At 37.2% G+C, this 27,747-nt stretch overlaps 2 protein-coding genes across 2 annotated transcripts in view; one reads left to right on the top strand and one right to left on the bottom strand.

Moving 5' to 3' along the window:
- FBXL13 (F-box and leucine rich repeat protein 13) overlaps window positions 1-27,747 on the bottom strand; it is a 220,506-nt gene that overhangs the window by 98,168 nt on the left and 94,591 nt on the right. The window contains exons 10-11 of the mRNA XM_070469733.1: window positions 10,753-10,805; window positions 7,033-7,133 (exon numbers count right to left, since the gene is read on the bottom strand). Coding sequence (XP_070325834.1) covers window positions 7,033-7,133; window positions 10,753-10,805 — 154 coding nt within the window. The remainder of the gene's footprint in view (window positions 1-7,032; window positions 7,134-10,752; window positions 10,806-27,747) is intronic.
- LRRC17 (leucine rich repeat containing 17) overlaps window positions 1-27,747 on the top strand; it is a 35,902-nt gene that overhangs the window by 6,665 nt on the left and 1,490 nt on the right. The window contains exons 2-3 of the mRNA XM_070469744.1: window positions 13,288-14,192; window positions 22,069-22,224. Of these exons, the coding sequence (XP_070325845.1) occupies window positions 13,421-14,192; window positions 22,069-22,224 (928 nt within the window). The 5' untranslated portion in view covers window positions 13,288-13,420. The remainder of the gene's footprint in view (window positions 1-13,287; window positions 14,193-22,068; window positions 22,225-27,747) is intronic.

The following is a 27,747-nucleotide window of genomic DNA, read 5'->3' as shown; positions in this document are numbered from 1 at the left end:
CCAAATCGTCTACTTAAAAGAGTTCAGATTTTCACATATGGATTTATAGATTTTTAAACATGTATCTCTCTCTCCCCTCTCCAGCCCCCCCCGAATCACTTTCTATCTATAGATAGATCAAATACAATAAACATACACACATGTACTATATATATATAAAAACACATTCATACATGCACATATATTCACACACACATATATATCTTAATGTGGAATTTCTAAAGAAAACTACTGAGTAATATTCTATATTGCAGGACAGAGAATCCTACAGAATTCCTGAAAGGATCAGAGGCCCTCCACAGTGGTGCTGCTGGAGCTGGCTTGCACTAGCCCATGAGAACCAACTGTTAGCATCTCTTCTCAACTCTACATTCAGTGGCATGTTGGTAGCTTAAAACTGGCCATGATGGAATTATTTATGTCACAGAAATCAGTAAATCCTACAAATCAAAACATACCTTGACCCCCTACCTCAGCCAGTTATTAAATATTTACTGGAACACTGCTGTCCTAGGAACACATTTTGAGAACTACTGGTACAGAGAATGCAGTATTGCTGAGAAAACAATGATGAGAAATAAGATGATAGCTTTGAAGGACTGGAATAAAAATCTGACCTGAAAATGAAAGGGGATTCTTAAGATAAAACATGAACAAATAATGTTAAAACATTAAAAAAAAAAAGTCCATCAGTTAACCTAAATTGAGAGATTGTTTACAAAATAAATACACAGTATTCTTCAAGTGTCATAAATAAACAGTATTCTGCAAGTGTCAAGGTCATGAGATACAAGGAGCAACTGTGGACTGGTACAAACTGGAGGGCACTGAGAAGAAATGACAGCTGAATGTAGTGTGGAAGCTTACATTGGATCCTAGAGCAAAAATAAAAGAACATGAGTGGAAAACTTGATGAAATTTGAATAAAGACTTTAGTTAATAGAAAAGTAAAGAGAAAACTATCTCTTTTTTAGCTGAGAAAATTTGTTTTAATGTCCAAAAGGTTTACTGTGTCCCAGAAAAAATTAATTAAAAGAACACAAGTTTGGAAAATGTTTTTAATTTCTCAGCAAAAAGGAAATTCCTGCCAGCATCTTGGCAGAAAAAAAAAAAAAGAGGTTACCAACAAAAGAAGAGAAAAATCAGGCTGGCTTTAGACGTTTCTTTAACTTGAAATAGTGAAGATTATGGAGCAGCATTTGAAGGGTTTTAAGTAGAGTAAGGGACATGATTCAAGAACTGTACCTTGAGAGAATTTGTTGTTCATCCTCTGACACAACAAAAAGTCATCTTCAGAAAGCTATGACTGAAAATCTAGCATCTGCACATATTTCCAAATAAAGTTTGTAAAACAATGTTTCCAGTCATCATGCATGCGTCTCTGTCACTTCAGTCATGTCCGACTCTACTCTTTGCGACTCCATGGACTGTAGCCCACCAGGCTTCTCTGTTCATGGAATTATCCAGGCAAAAATTATATATATATATATATATATATATATATATATATATATATAGTGGGTTGCCATTTCCTCCTCCAGATCCAAGTCATCATAGGATGAATCAAAATTAAAGAATAAGGAAGTTGTGATACAAATAGACCATCAATGAATGACAAAACTACAGTTGGTGGTGATGGTGGTTTAGTCGCTAAGTCATGTCCGACTCTTCTGTCCATGAGATTCTCCAGGCAAGAATACTGGAGTGGGTTGCCGTTCCCTTCTCCAAAACTCGGGTTAGGATTACCTAATCATAAATATGATTACAACTTTGAGTACAGACATCAAAAATCAATATTAAAAAAGTTAGATGATAAAAATCACAATTCATTTGTATTTACATATAGGTGAGTCAAAGTAGAGGAACATAAGGCTCAAGGGAGAAATAGAATGTAGTAGATCTCTTGTTGAACACGGGGGGAGCCAAAGTTAGTATTTCATTGTAACTTTAATAATTAGAGAAATGCATGATAAAGCATGTTTTTAAAAAACATAGAAATAGCCACTAGTTAGAATACACAACAGAATATGCATTTATCTAAATGCATTCAGATTATAGATATAACACATTTTATAAAAAGCAGAAAAGATAAGTACAGTGCAGTAACATAAAAATAAAAAACATAAAGCAAGATGATAAAAATAAGACTATATACTCAGTTTTGACAAGAAATGTTAGTCTTTTAAAGCACTTTCTTAAAAAGGCAAAGAGATTGAAATTTTTTAAAATAGAAGTTAACTATGTGCTACTTGTGAAAGATAAACCTAAAATATAGCAACACAAAGGTTAAAAATTATGACTATACATAGTTATTTCACAAAACTGCAAGCAAAAGAAAACAAAGGTGACTGTGTAAATAGCATTTTAAAAGAATTTAAGACAAAGAAACTTCAACCAGGATAGAAAAATATAATTTTATGTAAATAAGTGCTACAATTTATAGATAGATTGTATGTACAAGTGTACTACTTATTAATCCTTATGTGTTAAATAACATAAAAATAAATTAATAAAAACTTCATTATAATAGGCAACTACTATATCACTATGACATTAAGAATTTACATAATCACGTGCATATATACATAGAAATTTTGTTCTCTGAAAGAAACTCTCTTGTTTTAGACATTCATGGATGATTTATTGAAATTGATTATATTAAGTAGTCCACCAAGAAATCTCCATAAATTTCAAAAAGTAGAAATAATTTTGTCCATGTTTCTTGACCACAGTGTACAAAACTAGAATTAAAAACAAAATTCTCTTCTAATAATTATTGGATCAAAGAGGTAAGCAAATATATAACAGTTTTTCAGAAAAGGAGAACAATACTTATCAGATCATACAAGCTTTGCCTAAGTTCTTCTTTGAAAGTAATTTCATACCTCTGTTTTCTTATTTTAGAAGAAAAGAAGTCAATTAAATCATACAAATGAAAAGTTTAAAAAGATACATGTACATCATATCCAAATCCAAAAGTATTCATTTAGAAAATATAATGAGGAATCATAATCAGAAAGGATACCATGCACAATGGCAATTAAAAAGACACCACGAAAACTATCTGTATGAGTAAAACAAAATTTTGAGACATCTTAGAGCATTTGAAAAAAGATATTTTTTTGAAGTATACTATGTTCCTGATGGGCTTCCCTGGTGGCTCCTTGGTAAAGAATCTGCCTGCCACTGCAGGAGATGCAGGTTCAATCTCTGGGTTGGGAAGATTCCCCTGGGGGAGGAAATGGCAACCCACTTCAGTATTCTTGCCTGGGAAATCCAAGGGACAGTGGGACCTAGTGGACTACAGCCCATAGGGTTGCAAAGAGTTGGACACGACTAAGAGACTGAACAACGAAATGTTCCTGATAGGGAGACTAAATATTGTAAAAATATGGCTTAGTTTCTAATTTATTTTAATTATTGGCATACTGGTAAATATCTAACAACTGACTCTTCAGAAACATATGCATATATATATATGTTTGCTATAAAATTATACATCTTACTATTTTACATTAACTATTCTACAGATATAAAAGGTGAACAGCCCGCAAATTACAAATAGTAACATACACAATACTGTTTATTACTGATTTCGTATAGCCAGTTGATTCTTACACAATGCTTTCATTAATTGACTTTTGCCAAACTCGTAAATATAGCTGGTACTTTTGTCTTCTCCTGTGTGTACTCAAAGGAAAAATAAAATTGGTCAGTCTGCTATATTTATATTTACCAAAAAATAGAAGTAAAATTTTAAAAATTGAGGAATGAGTATAATTCCAATACAAATATATTTATTTATATTAATGGGTAAGGCAAAAGTGAAAGAAAAAGGTGTGTGTCCAGATTTCACTCAGTCATTAATGATGTGACTACTTTGCTGAATCAGATAACAGTTTTCAAGTACTGAAAAGATGCTTGCTCAACATTTTTGTGCTATTCACAATGTTGCAGCTACAGACATGGCATGCCTTTTTTCAGTATGTTTTATGGAAGTATAGTTGATTTACATTGCTGTGTTAATTTCTGCTGTACAGTAAAGTGATTCAGTTATACATATATTTCCACACATTCTTTTTAATATTCTTTTCCATTATGATTTGTCATTGGATATTGAATATAGTTCTCTGTGCTACACAGTAGGACCTTGCTGTTCATCCATTGCACATATAAACACTTACTTCTGCAAACCCCAACCTCTCACTCCATCCCTTCCCCTAACTCCATCCTTCTTGGCAACCACCTCTTTGTTCTTTTTATTATTATTATTATTTTTTTTCATTTATTTTTATTAGTTGGAGGCTAATTACTTCACAATATTGCAGTGGGTTTTGTCATACATTGACATGAATCAGCCATGGAGTTACATGTATTCCCCATCCCGATCCCCCCTCCCACCTCCCTCTCCACCCGATTCCTTTGTTCTATGTCCATGATTCTGTTTCTGTTTCATAAGTAAGTTCATTGGTGTCATATTTTAGATTCCACACATAAATGATATCATATGGTACTTGTCTTTCTCTTTCTGACTTACTTCATTTAGTATGACAATTTCTAGGTCATCCATGTTGCTGCAAATGGCATTATTTCATTCTTTTTTATGATTTTTTTATGATTTTCTATCATGTATGTATATACCACATCTTCATCCATGCTTCTGTTGAGGGACATTCAAGTTGTTTCCATTGTCTTGGCTATTGTGCATAGTGCTGCTATGAATATAGGGGTACATGTATCATTTTGAATTATAGTTTTGTCTGAATATATGCCCAGGAATGGATCATATGGTAATTCTATTTTTAGTTTTCTGAGGAACTTTCATATTTTTTCCCACAGTGGCTGCGCCAACTTGTATTCTCACTAAGAGTGTAAGAGTACCTTTTTCTCCACACCCTATCCAGCATTTGTTATTTGTAGTCTTTTTAATGATGGCCATTCTAACACTTGTGAGTGAGGTGGTATCTCATTGTCGTTTTGGTTTGCATTTCTCTAATAATTAGCAATGTTGAGCAGCTTTTCATGTGCCTATTTGCCGTTTGTATCTCTTCCTTAGAGAAATGTCTATTTAGGTCTCCGGCCAATTTTTCAGTTGGGTTGTTTGATTTTTTTGTTGTTGAGTTGAGCTGTCTGTACATTTTGGAAACTAGGCCCTGTCAGTGGCATCATTTCAAATCTTTTCTCCCATTCTATAGTTCAAAACATGACACACTTTTAATCTACTATATTGTTTTCTCCAATCTAAACAGTCAACAGAAAAATAAGGCAGGCCCTAATTTTGTATTATTTGCCATTTTCCATGCCATTTGGCTGATTTCAAGCTATCAGTGAGAGATCACTGAACATGGAGCTGGGAAGAGATGCACGGAGCACACTATTTTATAGTATTTTCACCACACAGATACAATAGACATAAATAACCTCAAGAACACAGATAATAGTAGTGTGTACAAAAACATTAGAAGATGATGAGTTTTTAGTACTACCTATATAAAAACTTTAGACATATAAGGAGATATCACACATCACTTGAGAAAAGTTTTATTCAGTAAATGATGCTGCAATAATTGGTTAGTTATTTAACAGCTCTTTTTTTAAATCACTGAAGTATAGTTAATTTATAATGTTAGACCCCAGTGTTATAGTATTAGATCCCAGTGTACGGCAAAGTGATTCAGCTGTACATACATGTATACATATATATACACACACACATATGTATATAATATATTCTTTTTCAGATTTTTTCCATTATAGGTTATTATAATATATATAGTTCCCTGTGCTATACAGTAGGTCCTTGTTTTTTATCTATTTTATATACAGTAGTATGTATATGCTAATCCCAGACTCTTAATTTATTTCTCCCCCTCCCCTGCTCCACCCTGCTATCCCCAGGAGTTTGACACCTCTTGATGTGAAAAACAAATATTCTCAGCTCATGGACTGCACACAAACAGGCTTTGGGCCACATGGGTCGAACCTGTTAGATCGTTGCTTCATTTATCTACCAAAATTAATTCTAGCTTGATTATAAATTTAAAAACAAATCATAGAAGAAAAAAACGTATATCAAATGCCTGGAAGGAGGAAAACTCTCTATTTTTAAAAGACTCAGAAATTTCAAAGGAAAAATTTTGTAGATTTGACTGAATAGAATGTGGCAAGTCAATTAATGAGATAAACAAATATGTCACCACCCTTTTCCTAGGCTTGCACATTTCCAGAAAATGGTTAGAAAAGATAAGGAAGAGTACTACCTAAAATTTTCTCTGTTTAAGCATCTCTGAATACGTCACTGTCATTTTTAAAAAGATTTAAAAATAGTTACATTCTCAAAAATGATTCACTCCTTCATAGGAGTTTGAAAAATGTTTTGAATCTCTCCCAATATGAGTATATACTCTTTCCTGATTAGTTTTTCCTTGGTGAAAATATGGAATAATTGAATGATGTAAATTTTGGATAAAGTTGAATATCCTGTCAGCTCTTAGTAATATATTCTTCTGTGCCTTCTCCTCCAAAGAAGTACTAGGTTGTCAACAGTCCATAGGTCAAAAAAACAGCAAACATTAGGTTTCCTGGAGGTGATGAGGGGGTCCCAGCAGGTAACCGGAGCATGCCAGTAGGGAACCTGGCACTGCAGAGTTCAGTCTGAGGAAGCAGGACATCGGGTTTCTGTTGTAGAGAAGTCTGAGCACTGGACTAGAATTGAGGGGCCAGGCTTCAAAGTCCAAGAATGAGGACCCCCAGAAAGAGACAGGCAGAGCTTAACTCAAGCTATATGGGCACATTCCTACAAGAGTGACACCAAAACACCAGCCAAGGCAAAGGATCAGTTAATTGTGCAATGGGTACCCACCAGGAAGGGAGCGCATCAGCACTTGAAAGCAGTCTCCTGTTATCAGGATAGGGGTGCCACAGTCAGGGAGTGTTAGTAAAAGGAGCACTGCCTTTGGGTGATACTACAGCAACTCAGGGCCTAGAGGAGCGTAACTAGTTTCAGGGTAATACAGATAACACAAGCATTACCTTGGCAGGAGTCTCATTGTCCTGTTGGTGATAATTGTGTTAGATAGATTGAGGTACAGGACTCCAGGGCAGCTCTCAGAGATGTATCTCATTGATTCATCCTGCATAACAATAGAGGGAAGAATCTTATCAAAGTCTGACAGGCTTTGCTATTTCCCCATTATCTATCATCTCTCTTCCTGCCCCCACAAAAGTATTTGCAAGACTTGGTCTCTTCATACTCTTTATTAGTTATAAATCAAATTAAGTAGAAGGTTGCTTTGCTTGCAACTTCATTACTCCCTCCCCTTCCCTTTCTTTGGGCTTCCCTGGTGGCTCAGAGGGTAAAGCGTCTGCTTGTAATGCAGGAGACCTGGGTTCGATCCCTGGGTTGGGAAGATCCCCTGGAGAAGGAAATGGCAACCCACTCCAGTACTCTTACCTGGAAAATTCCATGGAGGGAGGAACCTGGTAGGCTACAGTCCATGGGGTCCCAAAGAGTCAGACATGACTGAGCAACTTCACTGTTCCCTTTCTTTAGAAATAAAGTCCCATTCCATCACAATGACACTTTATTAAAATTTGAACCCTTGCCATTTCAGCTCTATGACAGGAAATTTGAGCTTGTGTCAAAGTGTCAAACAGTCTTGACTCTTTAGATATATGAAAATGATTGAGGGAGGGGGGATCGGGATGGGGAACACATGTAAATCCATGGCTGATTCATGTCAGTGTATGGCAAAAACCACTACAATATTGTAAAGTAATTAGCCTCCAAGTAATAAAAATAAATGGAAAAAAAAAACACATTCTTGGAAAAAAAGAAAAAGAAAATGATTGAAAAGGGACCCATTTTTAAACTTTAAAATCATTCTGAAAGACAGGAGTAGTAAAGTCTTTCAACTGGACTTCATTAAAAAGTGAGTCCATATTTATACACAGATATATATATATATATATATATATATATATATATATATAGAGAGAGAGAGAGAGAGAGAGAGAATGTTTGTGTCTGGTGAAGTTTCTGTGGTTCCATTACTGGATATTTAAAACAGCTGAACAGATTTTCACCAAACTTATTATAAGTTTGAGATGGGTTGAATTATAGGCTGCATACATGTTGAACACGAAATTTAGTGTCAGGAAAACTGTGCAGGAGAATCTTAAAGATTCAGTCAGCCCTCCTCCAGAGAGCTGAAAACCAGAACAAGAGAACAGTATGACTGCAACATAAGACAGAAAAACAAAGAATGATTTCAATCATGAGCCCTAAACTCAGGTTTACAAGATAGATGAATTGCAAGCTTGGATTGCAATGGTGCTGCTTCATGTGTGGGTAACTATTTGTAAAATGTCCTAGAATGAGTAGCAGCAGGTTTGTGTTTATTTAATGATGGTGGATGAGTCTCCCCAGGAATACTGAAGAGGTCTGCTAGTTTTAAATATCTGTGGTACCTTGTCCTAGAAATAGGCCATTACAGGAAGAGGCAAACTGTCACCAGGCTGGCTGATGTGGTTTGGGGAGGTATTCTGCATGGTCAGTATGGCTGCCCCCAACAGCACAAAGGATGGCAAATGTTTAGTTTCAGCCAGACTATCGGTGCTTAATATTCTATTCCTAGCTACTTCTTGGAATCATGAATATTAAAATAACCAAATCCTACAGGTCAAAGCATCTTGCACATGGGATAAGAATTGGTTGATTTAAGGTGCAAACCATACCTTAAAGAGAACATAAGGGTTTTTTTAAGGTGTAAAACTGTAGTTCTGCTGTAGAAAAGATTCTGTGTGTCAATAATGCCTGAGAACAAGTACAGGGCTTTTAATAAACACTGTATTCTTACCACTGCACTCAAGATGCCAGCAAGTTTTCTAGACATTCCATCACAGAAATGTAGGATTTGGATATACATGTATAGATTTTAAAAAGTAAACAGTACACTTTTCCCCAACAGGAATGGAGAGAACAAGCATAATGTGTGGCATTATAGTTTAATACAAAGAATCTATCTTCAAAAATATTCATGCTGTCAATCAACTATTGAAGTGACTATGCACCTGTTGGAAGATTCCGGCAAAAATGCAGATGAAATGGGACATGGCGGAGGAGAGAAAGCTGGCTTACACCCTTAAAGTCGTAGTCACACAGTTGTAACTGTGGGAACCAGCAAGAGGAAGATGTAGTAGGCTTTCTGTAGCGTGGAATAATCCGATATTCCTTTGAGATGAGGAAGCAAACCATTCTCTTCATTTTCCTGTCTGAAGGAGATTCAAACTAATTTTGTTTTCAATATTTAAAAGAACAAAAGAACTCAAGTTGCAATTCCCAGATACTTGAGCACATAAAATGCAAAAACTGTTTCTGTGTTTAACACTGCAAGATGGTCTGTGGAATTTGTCCACAATGCACTCGAATCTTTCTGGATGTAATATATTCATAAGGCAAGCTTCTTAAAAATCAAACCTTTTTGAGTGAATGTTACTCAACTCCTTAAATGTAAGCCTGTCTCTTAGTCTTTGTCTCAAAAGGAAAGACAATAGTAAAATGTAGCTGGATAAAATTATCAGCTCTGTATATTGTTAGACTAAAACTGGAAAAAAGACTTTGATGTTCACAAATTCAACACAGATGGCATTGTTTTGACTTTCCTATTAGAAAGCCAAATTTACAGAATATGATCTTTTTTTCAAGCAGGAACTAAAACTCCCTGAGGGCAAGAATTGGAACCTAATTAATCTTAAATTCCCTATAACACCTCTATTTTATAACATATAAATTCCCTATATATAATGTATCTTTAACACAGTAGGTACTAAAAATATGCACATCAAGAATGAAGTAGAGTAGAAATCTGAAAGAAGAAACTGTAATGATGAGGCTGGGTAGATAGCAAGAAGGAGCCAATTCATGAAGTCTTTTCACCTGTGCCAAGGTGCATGGACTTCAGTCTGGAACTGGTGATTTATGAGGCACACGAAGCAATCAGGCTCTTCGTTCTGTCCGTCCTATCTCCAAGTGAAGAGCACAGCCTGTGCATAGGCGGAACAGCAGGAGGAGCTTGGTGCACGCAGCGAAGAAAACACAGCAGGTTGTGGCTGCTGTAACTTAATGAGCAGCAGGATTTAGAAGATGAGACTGGAGAGGAAGGCAGAGGCAAGCTCACCGAGGGTCTCCAGAGTACATTGACTTTATCCAATAGTGTGGATGACAGGCATTTGTATAAATGGTGGAAGATGGTAGTGAAATGGTCAGATCTGCCTTCTAGAAGGAATATTCTGTGGTCACGCAGTGGAAGACAGATTGAAAGAGAGGATAGCCTGGAGACAGGGCCAGGAAGGAGCTGACTAGGGCCATGTGTTCACTTCCCTCCTCTTGGGCACCACAGCTGACAGCCAGGAAGACTGATAAACTGAGCCTGTTGTCTCTGCTGGAGCCCATATTTTTCTGTCCCATACACACGTGACCTTAAACATAAATGTAGTTCATTTTTGTGTTATTGTTGAATAGTTTTCACTTTCCCGAGATTCCAACCTTGGGCATATCTATAGGATAAATAATAGCATTATGTAAATTGGATAAAGTTTCTTGGCAATGTTTAACATAGTTTGCTTTCTCCATATTTAATATAAATGAGCACACAGGCATGTATTTTGGCAGAACCTCTTGTGTTATTAGTACTCTAGTGGAGTAAGTCTGAATCCATATAAACAACAGTAAAATAAGCTTCTTATACTCACTGTGAGTGTTGGACAGTCAGAGACATTCAGCTCCTGCAGGTTTTTACAGAGACCTAAATCAAACAAGTTACATATTGCTATACAACATATTACAAATATTTAAACTTAAAGTTTTTCCACCCTACATTCAATGCTGTGTATTCATTAGAAAGCAAACCCAAACCCCTGGTAAGTAACTTGTTCTAAGTATATGGTTTCCTTTCCTAAAAAAATTATTTCTTTGGACTTTAAATTAAAATATTCTTATTATTGTTTGAGGATTACAAAAGGAAAGGGGATGAGAGAAAAATACTACTTTGGAGGGAAAACTGTATATACTTAGAGCTTTTTAGCTTTGAAGCATTTGAAAAAAAACCAATTTGGTTTTTTTGTGGTGTGACATTTTTGCTAATTTGGGAGGTTGTGTTTCCTTTTAACATTATGAAATTTTTCAAACATACAAAGAAGGTTGAGAGAATTGACGGATTGTACAATGAATATACTCATCACCCATATTCTACAATTCATATTTTACTATATTTGCTTGATCACATACCCACCTGTACATCTCTCTCTGTATCCCTCAATCCATCTTACTTTCTTTTAAGTAAGTTTCTTTTTTAAGTAATTTGCAGACATCGGGACACTTCCCCCCAGCAAATAACTTCAGCGTGAATGTCATGAATAATTCAGCATGCACAGTAATTGGCAGAATGTTTATATTTTAGGTTAGATATCCATAAAGTTTACAAAGAATTTTAGATTGACATGTGGAGATTCAGAAAGGCCAAGTGCCTGATGAGTTCCGGGACCAGAGACACCTGCCCAGCTTGTGATCTAGAAGGGAAATCAAGACATTTTGTGCAAAGAGCTAGACAGCAAAGTGTTACACAATCAGCTTTCTGGGTCTAGACTGGCATGAGTAAGACTCCAAATCTGAGACAGAAGAGAAATAGTGAGGGAACACAAAACAGTGAAGGGGAGGAATGCTTGGGGCAAAGAGGCATTCTAAATGGAGGAGACCACTACAGTCAGGAAAACTCCAGGCAAGGGGTGATCCTGGCATTCACACTGAGACAATGAATAGAAAACATCTGTTGCTTGTAACCTCAGAGCCCCATGATAATAACAACAGAAATATTATTAATCATAAATCCATTTTGAACATTTCTTCCTCCTTACAACTATGTCCTAAGTAATAAGTGCAAACCAGAACCAATTTCAGAATTTTAAAAATGAAAAAAATTCTTTAAAATGTGCAGATTTTGGAAGTCATCAGTAATACTGAAGGGAAAAATAGATTCCAAAAAGATAACTAAATTTGAGATTATTTATATTTTAAATAGCAGTTACTTGAATTCATGCAATTCAACAAACATTTACCAAGAACCTGCTATGTGCTAGAAACTCTGCAGGTGCTGGAAATACAGCAGTGAACAAAATAGAGAAAAATTCCTGTCTTTAGTAAGTTTATATCCTAGTTGGAGAAGAAGGACAATAAACAAAAGAGGCAAAATACTTATTTTGACAGATGGTGATACGTGCTCTGGAGAGAAATAAAACAAGAAATGGATTAGAGAATCACCAGTGAGTGGGAAGGGGTGCTACTTTAAATAGAGCAACCAGAAAAGATTTTGCTGAGAAGGTGACATTTGAACCAAGATGTGCAGGAGATGGCAAGGACAGTTGCAATTTACCCTGAGCATTTCTAGAGCCCACATGCAACATGATTGGTGATTGGGAGACGGCAAAGGAAAGAAAAAAATAAGTTCAGCAGAACATCCATTGGAGTCCTACTCTTGTTTGCACATCTCAAAGCTATAAGAAGAATCCTTTGAATTTCTTGAATCCAGTTTCAGTTTTCATAATGCTAAGTCCTAACAGTTTAACTGAGTTCTTCCCCTGGACCAGGAACTGTGAAGTATTCAGTGCGGTGAGCCTGTTTCATCTTCCCCCAAAATACTAGAGGTATCATCAGTCCCTCTTCACAGATGCTGAAGATGAGGTTAAGTAATTAGCCTGAGATCACACAGTTAAGCAAGTAGAAGAGCCTTGATTCACATTCAGAGCCCAAACATTTAGCCATGAAACCAGGCAAGTAGGAGGGCATGGAGCTTTGTACACCACTTTCTACATGTACCTTTATTATAATAATTGGAATGCCTTTGCCTTAAAATAAAAAATAACTTGAGTTCCATGTCTCTTGGTTTAGAGTTTATGGGCACTTGAATAGAATTTGTATTCTGCTGTTACGTGAAAATTGTATAAATCTTGATTATGTTGAATTCGTTCATTTCCTTCTACTTTTCTGTCTATTAATTTTTGAGAGTTTGATATTGAAACCCCAAGTAAAAAAATCTTAATTTGCCTACTTAAAAATAATTGTAATATATAGTGGAACTATATGTAACTTTGCTCTGTATTTTCCAAGTCTCCTGTAAATAAATGTGTTATCATACTTCCATAATTTAGAAGAAAAAAAACTTGAAAATTTGATTTTATTCGTCAGTTTCAATGTTCACAAAAGTCTCTCTTTTTTTTCCTTTTGCAATCTAGGGCTGCCGTACCTCAGCTGGATCTCATTCTTCCTGAACTGCTTTAGTTAAGATTACCCAAACTTGGATTTCAAAGGAATACTTTCATTGTTCCATCTGTCACACCAAGTAATTGGGACCAGCTGGATGTCAGGATGCGGGTGGTGACCGTCGTAATCCTACTTTTCTTTTGTAAAGTCGCTGAGCTCCGCAAGGCAAGCCCTGGGGGTGCAAGAAATCGAGTGAACCATGGCCGGGCTGGTGGGAGCCGGAAAAACTCCAACCCGGTCAAACGCTATGCACCAGGCCTCCCCTGTGAAGTGTACACGTACCTTCACGAAAAATACTTAGATTGTCAAGAAAGAAAACTAGTTTATGTGCTGCCCGACTGGCCTCAGGATTTGCTGCACATGCTGTTAGCAAGAAACAAAATCCGCATACTGAAGAACAGCATGTTTTCCAAGTTTAAAAAGCTGAAAAGCTTGGATCTGCAACAGAATGAGATCTCTAAAATTGAGAGTGAGGCTTTCTTCGGTTTAAATAAACTCACCACTCTCTTACTGCAGCACAACCAGATCAAAGTCTTGACAGAGGAAGTGTTCATTTATACACCTCTCTTGAGCTACCTGCGTCTTTATGACAACCCCTGGCATTGTACTTGTGAGATGGAAACGCTTATTTCAATGCTGCAGATTCCAAGGAACCGGAATTTGGGGAACTATGCCAAGTGTGAAAGCCCACAAGAACTGAAAAATAAAAAACTGAAGCAGATAAAATCTGAACAGTTATGTAATGAAGAAGAAAATGAACAATTGGTTCCGAAACCCCATTTGTCAGGAAAACCCCCAGTCATCAAGATTGAGGTGGACTCTTCCCTTTGCCACAACTACGTATTTCCCATACAGACACTGGACTGCAGAAGAAAAGGTTTGTAAGTTGGTTACTTTTTCATTTTTGTGGATGATTAAAAATGCTTTTTGAATATTATGAATCCCTGCACCCCCACCCCCAACTCCCCACCCCATGACTTAGAATTTCTGGTGTCATTTCCACCATGGGAGATTTTAGTGAGGCTCTTGACATATTAGTGAAGACACTCTCAAAGTATAGTCTGAGCACTGTTAATCTACCCTAGGACAACAAACAATTTTGTTGTCTCTTTCATTTCTGGCATGGGTTAATAACTTATTTGTAATATTAAATTAAAGCCAGATGTCATTGGATTAGCGTCATATAGAACATGGTATTATTCCTTCCAATTACTGTAAGGGTTTTTTTTTTTTTAAGAACAGAAAGGTTAAGATGAACCAAGAGACTCCAACACATCTCAAAGAAATTATAGACAGGAATCTGTTAATGTTGAAGAAACAGAAGTCACTTTGTTGATTTATCAGCGAAGTCATGCACAAGGCTTGCCCCCCTCACTCTGAGTGTGGAAGATGGCACGTGGTTAGATCACACCATGACCATACGACACCAGAAGATTCGCTTACTATGACACTCTGTGAATTTTGATGCTAAAGTAGAGCAATTACAGCATTGTAAGCTGGGAGATGCCATCCTGGGATCCTCTAAGTTTGAGAGAAAGTGCTCATTAAATGAGAACCTACTGTGCTCCAGGTGTTCCGCATACATGCTGTCCACAGCTGCCAGCAAGGTAGTAGTAGTATCCCATCTGTAGAGGGGAGGAGGAGGAGCAAGAGGCTAAGGGATGTTCAGACACTTGCTGTGGTCTCACAGGTGAGCAGCAAAGCTAAGTACACCTGAGCCTGCTGGCATCCAGAATTAATCCAATCATGTTCAAACAAGCTCCTGAGCAAGGGAAGCATTAAAGAATTCGAGGAAAGTCAGTACACATAGTTTCTCTGTATCCAGATCGGGTGGAATTTCCCTAACACTGTTACAGTGAGTACTGGGTGCTTCATGCCAAAGAACATGTTTTACTAGGATTTTCTTTGTAATGCTTAAAAACTTGAATTATATATTTTACAAAACTATTACAAAGCTACTATTCCTAGACTTGAGTTAGAAAATTACTTGATATTGCTGAGGTTCTATCCTTAAGCTAAAGTTTATTTGTACTTGCTATACCAGAGAAAATAGAGTTAAACTCATTATCTGAGAAAAAATGCCATCAAAACAAAATTGAAGATTTCTACAACTAGACCACTCTGTAATTTAAGAAAAGATAACATAGTAGGAAAGAACTTTCTTTTTTACTGTTTTTCTACCCTTGGGCCATTCCCTCTCCAGTGAGTCTATTTCTGCCTTTGTCTTTGTTTCCATAATATTTTTGTCTCTTGCCAAAAATCAACTTAGAAAAATGCAAATTTATTTTTATTGCTTTCCTTCCTTAAGTTATTGTTATCTAAACACAACCTTTCAGATATGCCCCATAAACTCATTACCCTTGCTTTAGAAACACATATTATTTGCTAGAAAGCAAAGTTTCATGACACGCACAATTAGTACATATCATTCAGGCTCATACACTAAAGGACAACTTAAGCTCCTCCACTTATTAATAATGCTGTAAATCAGAGCCTATACTTTTTAGATTATAAAATGAAGGGTAGTTTTGTCTTTTAATATCAATATGGTTGATATCACTCTATTGATTCAGCTGATCATTTACTTTTCATTTTTTATTATATTGTTGATTCCCATAAGTTTAAAGTCAAAGATCTTGTCTTTTAAATTCCCTTTGGTACTGCCTGGCACAGGGCCGTGTTCTTTAGATTGATGGCAATAATTGAGCTGCTTCCTTTGCTCTTACAAGGCAGTAATTTAAGCAACTTTTAAAAATAAAAAATACATAGAAATTAAAAATCATGACTAGAATTCAAGTATGACAATCTGGAATTTTATCCATTATAGTTTTCCTTATTGCATTCTACAAATAGATAATAAATGTCAACTACTAAGAATGAATGTTCAGCACTGTTCATCTCTTAACTCTCTGCCAGAGTATAGTAATATTTTTGATTGTGCCCCACATGTTGGACACCATGTAGGATCTCTTTTTAAGTTGCTCAGTTGTGTCCAACTCTTTGCAGCCCCATGGACCGTAACCTACCAGGCTCCTCTGTCCATGGAATTCTCCAGGCAAGAATACTGGAGTGGGAAGCTATTCCCTTCTCCAGGGGATCTTTCCAACCCAGGGATTGAACCCAGGTCTCCCACATTGCGGGCAGATTTTTTACCACCTGAGCCACCAGGGAGGCCCTAAAGAAGTCAAGAGTGGAACTAGCAGTGATATTAATGAGAAGACATGTTAGTCGCTCAGTCGTGTCTGACTGTTTACAGCCCCATGAACTGTAGCCCACCAGGCTCTTCTGTCCATGGAATTCTCCAGGCAAGAATACTGTAGTGGGTAGCCATTTCCTTCTCCAGGGGATCTTCCCCAACCAGGGGTCAAACCCAGGTCTTCTGCATTGCTGGCAGATTCTTTACCATCTGAGCCACCAGGGAAGCCCACATTAATGAGAACTGGCATCTAAAGGCTCTGTGTGCCTAAGATATAGCAGTTTTATGCATCGTCATTTAATCCTTGGGGCTTCCCCAGTGGTTCAGTAGTAAAGAATCCACTTGCAATGCAGGAGACCTGGTTTCTGTCCCTGGGTCGGGAAGATTCTCTGGAGGAGGGCATGGCAAACCATTCCAGTATTCTTGCCTGGAAAATCCCATGGACAGAGGAGCCTGGTGGGCTACAGTTCATGGGGCTGTAAACAGTCATAGCAAGAAAAAGAAATAATAGCTGTATTCACTGGAGACAGGCACTTTGCCAACAAAACTTAGTCTTTCAAAGGGAATAAATGTGAAATTAGTTGAAAGGCATATTTATGCCTTATTGAGATGGATGGATTTAACAAAAATACATGAAAGTAAGTTTTAAAACTTTTTAGCTTCACACTTACCAGAATAATTTGCCATTTTTTAAGGATTCATTTTCCTGCTAAGATTAGGGCTGGGGAGAATTATGACCAAAAATTGCTCCCAGCTGCCTCCGAAGTTAATTTCGCTATTAGTTTGAAGAGTGATTAGGAATCTTTAATTGGCAATAGACAAAGTCATTTATGTTTCTCTACCTACCACTACACCAAACCTTCAGAGTAGTTCTGACATTGCTGACAATCAAGATAGCCTACTAAATGGGAAATTACATGGAAAAAATCCCAATTTCCTCCTCAAAATCAGCAAAGTTTGGTGAGGGGAGAGGCAATGCTTGTCAGGGGTGATAATCAAGTAAATTTGGTATTTATTGAAAGTTTACCAAAATTATTGGATAGCAGCAAATAACTACATGGTACCTGGTCTGGAAATGGGGGCATTGACCAAATTTGACTTCTGGTCTCAGGACATTTATATTTATATAATCTTTATCAAAGCCAACCATATTTCACATCAATATTTGCAATTGTCATTTAAGTTTAAGGTTAAAAACAAAGGACTGTTTTTACTCATCAGTACAACAAATAAGATTTTTCCATGTGTTCTAAGCCTACTGGTAGAGGCTTTGGTTTGCCTTTACTGGTATTACTTGTGGATCCTATTTTTACCCAGGGCTGCTGGTAATAATGCCAAAGTTGGTTCTGCAATTCATATTCCTCTTCCACAGGTCTACCACAGTGGTTAAGCTGGGTTTCAGGGTGTTCTCATAAACATTTTTTCTACCCATTTATTTGTGGTAAACCCACTTTAGTTTGTTCTACAGTGGTTGCTTGGAAGGCCTCTTGTCATTCACTCTCATGTCCAACCCAGCAGATGTTGGTTCAGCAAGCAAATCCTGATAAATAGGCTGCTTTCCAGAGCCTAGAAGATACTAACTCTGCTGGCAAGGAAGACCTCAGCCCTTAATGGCTTTGTTAGGGTTTTGGTGAGGACTTGGGCTTTTATTCATAGTGATGTGAGAAACAAAGGATCCTGCCATCTGGAAGATGGCAATCCATCTGGTAAAATGACAGATCTGACTTATGTTTTAAAGTCACGTGGACTTAGGACAATATTGGGATAATCCAGACAAGAAGTGATGGTGGCTTAGACCAATGTGGTCACAGTGAGGGAAGAGAGGGGAGGTGGGATCCTGGGTATTTTGAAATGAAACTTTATTCCTCTTTTAAAAATCTGGGAAAATGCCACAACCATTCATTGTCAGTAATTATTCTAAATGCTAAATGTCAAGAAATTATTTCTTCTGCCTGCCCTCAAGTATTCTCTGTGGTTTTCAGTTCTTCCTAGGATCTCCATCTCCTTGTTTACATGGAGTATGTAGGAGGGAATGTAGCTCTCCATTAAGGGTCTTGCTGGTCCTAAAGGAGGATATTACCTCAGTGTTCCATTATAATAAATTCAAATCTTAAAATCTTTCACATTTTTATGTGTTGGCAGACACAGCTCTAGGTCAAACAAGACAGTATCTTATCAGAGGATGGAAATAAAGTCAATCCAAATTTTCAAAGCACTTTTACTATAAGAGGGCTCAATATTCTTATGGCTTCCCTGGTGGCTCAGATGGTAAAGAATCTGTCTGCAATGCGGGAGACCTAGGTTCGATCCCTGGGTTGGGAAGATTCCCATGGAGAAGACAATGGCAACTCACTCCAGTATTCTTGCCTAGAGAATTCCATGGATGAAAAGCCTGGTGGGTTACAGCCCATAGGGTCGCAAAGAGTAGGACATGATTGAGTGACTAACACTTTCACTTTCATACTTTCAATATTGCTGAATCATTTTGGGTTTCAAAATCACTGCAGATAGTGACTGCAGCCATGAAATTAAAAGACACTTGCTCCTTGGAAAAAAGTTATGGCCAACCTAGACAGCATATTAAAAAGCAGAGACATTACTTTGCCAACAAAGGTCTGTATCATCAAAGCTATGGTTTTTCCAATAGTCATGTATGGATGTGAAAGTTGGACTATAAAGAAAGCTGAGTGCCAAAGAATTGATGCTTTTGAACTGTGGTGTTGGAGAAGACTCTTGAGAGTCCCTTGGACTGCAAGGAGATACAACCAGTCCATCCTCAAGGAAATCAGTCCTGAATATTCATTGGAAGGCCTGATGCTGAAGCTGAAGTTCCAATACTTTGGCCACCTGATGTGAAGATCTGACTCATTTGAAAAGACCCTGATGCTGGGAAAGTTTGAAGGCAGGAGGAAAAGGGGACGAGAGAGGATGAGATGGTTGGATGGCATCACCGACTCAATGGACATGAGTTTGAGCAAGCTTCAGGAGTTGATGATAGACAGGGAAGCCTGGCATGCTGCAGTCTATGGGGTCGCAAAGAGTCGGACACTACTGAGCAACTGAACTGAAACTCAACATACTTAACGAGCTCATTATTTCCCATGTGTTATTAGATAACTAACTTTGTTGCTGCCTAAAAACGACCCCAAACCCTAGCAGCTTAAAACAACAAACTTTGTTATCTCACAGTTTCTGTAGGTCAGGAAGCCAGACGTGGGTTGGCTAAATCCACTGGTTCAGGATCTCTCACGAGGCTGCAATAAGGTATTGACCAGGGCTTGGTGCTGTGGTCTCATCTGAAGGCTCAACTGGAAAAGTATCTTCTTCCAAGTTCATATGGCTTGGCAGGATTCAGTTCCATAAGGACTGAAGGCCTGAGTTCCTTGCTGGCTGTCAGCCAGAGGGCACCCTTAATTACTTGCCATGTAAGCCTCTCCAACATGGCACCTTGCTTCATCAAAGCCACCAAAAAAGAGTCTACTAGCCTGGCAGAAGTCACAGTTACTTATAACCTAATTATGAAAGTGACATCCTATCATATTTGCTACATTCTATTGTTAGAAGTAAGTTACTAAGTTTAGCCCATACTTAGGGAGAAGAGTTTACACAAGAACATGAATATCGGTAGAGGGATTGTTGGGTGCCGTTTTAGAAGCTGGCTTATTTATTTGTGATATATTAGACATTGTTCTAAACCTCCTACATGAAGCTTTCATGGCTAGGAGGGTACAAAAATGAAAAAAAAAATCAGTAAGATGTACACTGTGTCTGATATTGCTATCTACTGTTGAAAAGGAAAAAAAGGGAAATGGTTTATTACTGTTGTCTGCTTGAAAGCAGAGAGATGTCATTTTAAATACAGAGCCAGAAGGGTCTTATAGCCGTCCCAATATATTGTTTCCACCCCTGTTGCTGCCCAACCCTCACTTTACCCTACATACGCCAGGTTTGAGGATTCTAGGCAGATGGCAGCATAAATGAGGCTGGAAGGTACCATGACTCGACAGCAGAGCATAGCAGTTGGAAGCATAGGTTTGGGGGCTAGCATGTCTGTGTTTAAATCCTAGGTGTGTGACTATGAGCAAGTTGTGCCTCTACTTTATCTGTAAAATGAGGATAAATGTACATACTAGCTTATATGATTCTTGCACATAATACTTGTTAGAACACCTAGAAAAGTTCTTATGCAGAGATTTTAAGATACCAAGATCCCATCAAGATGAAAAAGCTAATTTAACAGTAATAAGGATACCAGAGAAGGAACCATTCCATTGACCATGGATTCTAAGCTGTTAAAAGAAGGGAGGAAATAAGACTGGATCTTTATGAAGGTAAACACACTATTAGTTAAGAAATCATATATACCAGAGGGTTTAAAAAAAATATTTGGAAGAAATTATCAACAACTCAGTTATTCAGTAGCTAAAAGGGAATCATGGATAGATGTATACCACCTTTCATAAACTTTACCTAGTTCAAAGAATTTCTACATATTCAAGAAGTCTTTGTGTCATGCTACGTCTCAGGTATGAACTAATCTGCATATTTTATTTGTTGCTTCTAGTTTCTTTTGTCCGAACATGTTTGTTTCTCTTCACAGCTTCCACTTGCTCTACTTAGAATTGAGCAAAACCTCTTCAGAATATTTTGCTAAAGATTAAAATAAAGGGCAAGTATTATGCTAAAATATAAAATAAACACACTTTATAGTTTTATGAAAGCATAATTTAAAGACAAATATAAATATGAAAGATAGGTGAACCTTAATCACCTATTAACCTATGAAAACTGGACTCTTCTTGCAGAGGCTTCTCTTGTAGCAGTAGTAGTGATAGCATTATTATTGTTGCTGTTGTTCCTGAGGAGTCCAGTTACTGCAGTACCTCAGGAAGAGTTAGGGGTGAGTGAGTACAACTGAGTCACAAGGATTCAGGGAGTAAACGGTGATCAGGAAGCAGGAGGAGCAAATGAGGACTATACTTTCTCGAATTTTCCCTTCCAAGGAAAGGAGAAATAAGATGACAGCTTGAGGGTCATCAAGGTCAAGGGCTTTTGCTTCTTTTTTAGGATGGTGAAATCTGAGCTTATCTGTTGAGAGGGATGAAATGAAGATACCGCAGAGAGGCAGTAATTAGTAGTCAAAGCTCTTAGAGGAGTAGGAAGGGAATCAGAGGGGACGCACGCATGGAGTGGTTTGATTTGTAGGTTTTATTTTGTTTCAGCTTTCTATTTTTAAAAAGCTTTCCAGGTGATTCTAACAAACGGTTAGCCTTGAGCCCAGCTAGCCCACACTGCCTGTTGTCCTCCTCTTGATTTCTTGCCATCTCTAGGAAGTTTCTCAGAACATTTCAGCAATGAGCGATATCTGCTCCTCTAAGTGAGATGCACTTAGGTTGCTGGGCTTTGGTGGAATTCAGTTGTATTCTCAGGCTTGTTCATTGGCTTTAGATGGGTTATCCCTTTTCCTTTCAAGAGCTGACTCTTTATCACATGAGTGATAGAGTCAGTGGGGTCAAGAGGAAAGCTTGGTAACCTGAACATGATTTTTTTTTTCTAGAGTTGAAGAAAGTTCCAAACAACATTCCTCCAGATATTGTTAAACTTGACTTGTCACACAATAAAATCAACCAACTTCGACCCAAGGAGTTTGAAGATGTTCATGAGTTAAAGAAATTAAACCTCAGCAGCAATGGCATTCAATTCATAGATCCTGGTAAGTTCCACAAATAGCCCTTTTAACAGGCCACAGGTATTCTTGGCAGCATTTATAGTAAATACAATTTAGTTTTTGAAAAACTAAAAAGAACTTTGAATTTAAATTAATATGATGCTTAAATTAGAACTTGCTTGGCAAGAAATATTTGCCAAATTGTTGCTTTATGAAGTATGTAATAGTGTATATTACTAAGCAACAGTTATTAATTGGTCAATTATTCAATTGGCCCAAAGAAGTGTTTTGTAGACTATATTTTAAAAATAAGAGTATGTGGCTAATAATATGCTACACATGTTGTGATTTTTTTAAAAGGAAATTCAGATTTGGCATTCTCTTTGCTATTCATTAAGTCCCAACTTGTTTAAAGTAAGACTTTAACAGTAAATTTGAAACATTCTACTAAGCAGAATAAATTAAGTTCATAAAATTAAGCATGCTCATAAACTAAGATAAAATGTGCTCAACTTAGAGCCAGATAGATTTTAACCTAATCCTGGATCAAGATCAATTCTTTTTCATCCTTCAAATCTCTTCTCCATTTGCTAAGCAAAGCCTCTGATAAGAATGAACATGGTAAGTTAACACACTGAATTTAGAAAGAACTGAGAATGATTACAATGTTGATCAGGTTTGTAATGTACATAATATTTGTGTCTTCCTAATTGAGAAGCCCACTGTTTAAAAATGTGTATTAATGCATGTATGCTATTCTAAGTCACTTCAGTCATGTCCAACTCTTTGTGACCCTATGGACTGTAGCCTGCCAGGCTTCTCTGTCCATGGACTTCTCCAGGCAAGAATACTGGAGGGGATTGCCATGCCCTTCTCCAGGGGATCTTCCTGACCCAGGGATAGAACCCAGGTCTCTTATGTCTCCTGCATTGGCAGGCAGGTTCTTTACCACTAGTGCCACCTTGGAATACTATTTTGTTGCTATCTTTCTTTTTTTAAAAATTAATTTTTTTTAAATTGAAGGATAATTGCTTTACAGAATTTTGTTGTTTTCTGTCAAACATCAACATGAATCAGCCATAGGTATACATATGTCTCCTCCCTCTTGAACCTCCCTCCCATCTCCCTCCCCATTCCACCCCTCTAGGTTGTTGCAGAGCCCCTGTTTGAGTCCCCTGAGTTACACAGTAAATTCCCATTGGCTATCTATTTAACATGTGGTAGTGTAAGTTTCCATATACTCTCTCCTTACATCTCACTCTCCTCCCCTCCCACCCCATCTGTGTCCTTCAGTCTGTTCTTTATGTCTATTCCTCTATTACTGCCCTGCAAATAAATTAATTCATACCATCTTTCTAGATTCCACATATATGTATTAGTATATGGTATTTATCTGTCTCTTTCTGACATACTTCACTCTGTATAATAGGCTCTAGGTTCATCCACCTCATTAGGCACACAAATGTGTGCCTTTTGCGACTAAGTAATATTCCATTGTATATATGTACCATAGCTTCTTTATCCATTCATCTGTCAATGAGCATCTAGGTTGCTTCCATGTCCTAGCTATTGTAAATAGTGCTGCAGTGAACTTTGAGGTAAATGTGTCTTTTTCAGTTTTGGTTTCCTCAGGGTATATGCCTAGTAGTGGGATTGCTGGGTCATATGGTGGCTTTATTCCTAGTTTTTTAAGACTCTCCATACTGTCTTCCGTAGTGGCTGTTATCAATTTACATTCCCAACAGTGCAAGAAGGTTCCCTTTTCTCCATACTCTCTCCAGCGTTTGTTGTTTGTAGACTTTTTGATGATGACCATTCTGACTGGTGTGAGGTGATATCTTATTGTAGTTTTGATATGCATTTCTCTGATAATGAGCGATGTTGAACAATTTTCATGTGTCTGTTAGCCATTTGTTTGTCTTTGGTGAGATGTCAGTTTAGTTCTTTTAAAATTGAAGTATAGTTGATTTACAATATTGTGTTTCATATGTACAGAAAAGTGATTCAATAATACATATATATTTTTTCAGGTTCTTTTCCATTATAAGTTATTACAAGATGTTGAATATAGTGACCTGTGCTACACAGGAAATCCTTGTTGTTTATTTTATATATAGTAGTGTATAGTTTCACTGACTTACTAACTCATTATTTTAATCTCTAAGCCCATCCACATGGCTGCAAATGGCAATATTTCATTCTGGCTGAGTAATACTCCATTGTATGTATATGTGTGTATATAGATAAACATTCATCTATTGATAGACACTCAGGTTGCTTCCATGTCTTGGGTATTGCAAATAGTGCCTGCAGTGTTATCCTTTCCCCCTTTGTTCAACTGAATTTCAAAAAAGTATGATATTTTCTACATTAACAAATATGTACTGAGCATCTGGAAAATGTCAACCACTTTCCTTGGTAAATCTTCTGGAACAAAAAAGCATCTCAGAACTTTTAAGTGGTCATTTCAGGCTGGTCATTTAAGTCAAAATGACCTTTAAAACTTTTAAAATAAATACCTTCTATATTTCAGGGTTTTTGAGTTGAAACACTGCCAAAGCAAACTTACTTTAATGACATATGCTGGTAGGTATACAAATGCAGTGAAATATATAAATCTTTAAAAGGAAGTGTGAATAACAGTCTCATAAAATGCCAGATATTATTGCAGAAAAAGGAAAGAAGGCACCCCCCATTTTAGAATCTACCTCCTTTAAGGAACAAATGAAAAGTAGCTTTCCAAAGTGCCCAAATACGTATGGTTTAAGTAACAACTTTAGCATTTTCAAAATAAAATATAGGAATGTTTACAGATGCTTTCAATCTGAAGGGCTAACTTCTGTTAAGAAAAGTAAACAGTGAGATGATTGACTCACAAATGTTAGCAATTTTTTTTGAATGCAGTCTTTTCAGAACTATCATTGCAAGGGCTGACCTTTTGCTCCTTCACAGTAGCCTGCTCCTCACTCCCTCCTCCTCCCCACACCCAAGTCATTGCTTTGCACCAAAATATAATTCTTCGGGGGGCTTCCCTGGTAGTTCAGCTAGTAAAGAATCCTCCTGCAATGCAGGAGATCCCGAGTTCAATTTCCTGGGTCGAGAAGATCCCCTGGAGAAGCGATAGGCTACCCACTCCAGTGTTCATGGTGTTCCCAGGTGGCTCAGAAGGTAAAGAATCCATCTGCAATGTGGGAGACCTGGGTTCAGTTCCTGGGTTGGGAAGATCCCCTGGAGGAGGGCATGGCAACCTATTCCAGTATTCTTTTTTCTTTTTTCCTACTCCAATATTCTTGCCTGGAGAATCCCCATGGACAGAGGAGCCTGGCAGGCTACAGTCCATGGGGTTGCAAAGAGTTGGACGCAACTGAGCAGCTAAGCACACATGAATTTTGTCTGAGAACAAATGATATGAAAATGGTTAATGGTATTGGTTTGAGAGTGTATTTTTGAAATTCACCATAAGGGCACCATATACCCTAACCAAAAGTATTTTAAAACAGCAATGAGAAAACGTTTAAAATAGAAACAAAATATTTAAAATCAGGATTTGCCTGTTATAACATACCTGGTCTATTCATATTAACTGAAAAAGGGATAATTTATGTTTAGATTTCTTTACTCTCAGAGAAGGAAAAATAGCTTTTTGTTGTATTATTTTGTGTTATGTGTTCAATATTTGTTTTAATTATCTACCCTCTGGTGAGATTAAATACATATGAATTCAAAGCTGATACCTACCATAGCTTGCCAAAATACAACCAGATGTTTTCAAAATATTGATAATTTTTGTTTGTTTGTTTTGGACAATATAATAGTATAATTCCTTCCTCATAAACTTGGAAATGGCTGTTTTCTAGGCATTTTCAGAGTTTAGTCATGTCCCAAAGAGCGGTCAGATTTCTGAACACATTTCTCATTTTTTGTGCACTTATGTCTTACATTGAAATATTTTCCTAATTCATGTCTTTCTGTGGCATTTTTCCAGTGAGTATTAAAAAATGCACATGAGCACAAAATACATTTTTTTAGAGAGCTAACTTAAAACTGATTTTTCAAATAAAAAATTGTACTCTAGTTAATCTAATCAAGGGGAGAGCTTTGAGTAAAAACATGTTTCAGAATTTTGCATTTAGACATGTATACTGTTAGGGAAATATAATTAAAACCAGAGTACAGAAATCATCTCCACAAAGTAGTAGAGAAAGAAAACTCTTTCATTATTGAATAAGCATTAAATCAGAATGTGATGTACACAACAGGCAATCTGCTAAGAGACTGCAGAGGCAGAGAGAATCTCACCCTTTTTGTAGCCAAGCAGAATACAACCTAGCGTATATGTGTTTTCAGGATACATGTTTGATCCCTGGGTAGGGAAGATCCAACCCAGAGAAGGGAAAAGGGAAAAGGGAAAGGGAGAAGCTACCCACTCCAGTATTCTGGCCTGGAGAATTCCAGGGACTATACAGTCCATGGGGTCGCAAAGAGTTGGACACGACTGAGTGACTTTCACTTTCAGTCCTTAAGTAAGACTTGACAGCACCACTTGCCAAACATAATTCATTCTAAAACCTTACGGAGCAATTGGAGTAGCCATCTGTGGTAGCTAATTGGTTTTATCAAGAAGAAAACAAACTTCTCTCTTTATGACAAGAGATAATTTTGCGCCTTAAAGGCTCTACCCTTCCACAGTAACTGGGAGGCAGGAGTGTTTCCTCCTTTGATGTTTCCATTTCAAAGAGATTGTTCCCAGGTGTGTGTGTGTTTGTTTGTTTTTTTTTTTTAGACTTTAATGATTTTAATTTTTTAAAAAAATACAACATTTAAATAGTTTTCACATCTTACGAACTTGCAATTCATTTCATAACCTTACAAATTACTGTCATTAATTTCTAGTCAAGAGATGATAAATTTCCAGTTCAGCAACACATAAAATGGAAACAATGCATGTGCCCACAACACAGCAAAGAGGCACAAAACCAGGATCAACAAATACAATGACAGTTAAAAACTTTTCAAAAAGGGCAATAGTATATGAAACCTACTCCGTTTCAATTATGAAATTAAAAGCCCAAAGAGGACCATGATCAAACACAGTGATGACTGTTAACACCAAGAGACAGGGGTCCAGAAGAATGCAGTGTATCTCCTGAGGATGCTTGTGTCTGGTCATGTGAGTGACAGTCCCTGGCCTGCTGGCACCCACCCCAAGTGCTTCAATCACTCACATGCTGTATAGAAGCTTCTTAAGAGGATCCATTTCCCCTGTATTATTGCCAAATCCACATTCAAAACAGAAAGCAAAAAAACTTTGAAATATGTAACGGCAATTGCATTCACATCTCAGGGGTGTTATTTCTTAGAACGGGTGGTAATATGTTCTACCTTGCCAACTTCAAAGTCTTTAAAATGCCATCTCCTGTCATTCTGAAGGAGGCATTCTAAAATAATCTAAAAAAGAAAGTCTATCCACATAAGTTTTCTGAAATTCTGGGGGAGGGGGGTTCAGGATGGGGAGCACATGTAAATCCATGGCTGATTCATGTCAATGTATGGCAAAAACCACTACAA

The sequence above is a fragment of the Odocoileus virginianus genome, chromosome 1, assembly GCF_023699985.2.
Source record: "Odocoileus virginianus isolate 20LAN1187 ecotype Illinois chromosome 1, Ovbor_1.2, whole genome shotgun sequence".
NCBI lineage: Eukaryota > Metazoa > Chordata > Mammalia > Artiodactyla > Cervidae > Odocoileus > Odocoileus virginianus.
This window is presented reverse-complemented; position numbering and strand designations above follow the sequence as displayed.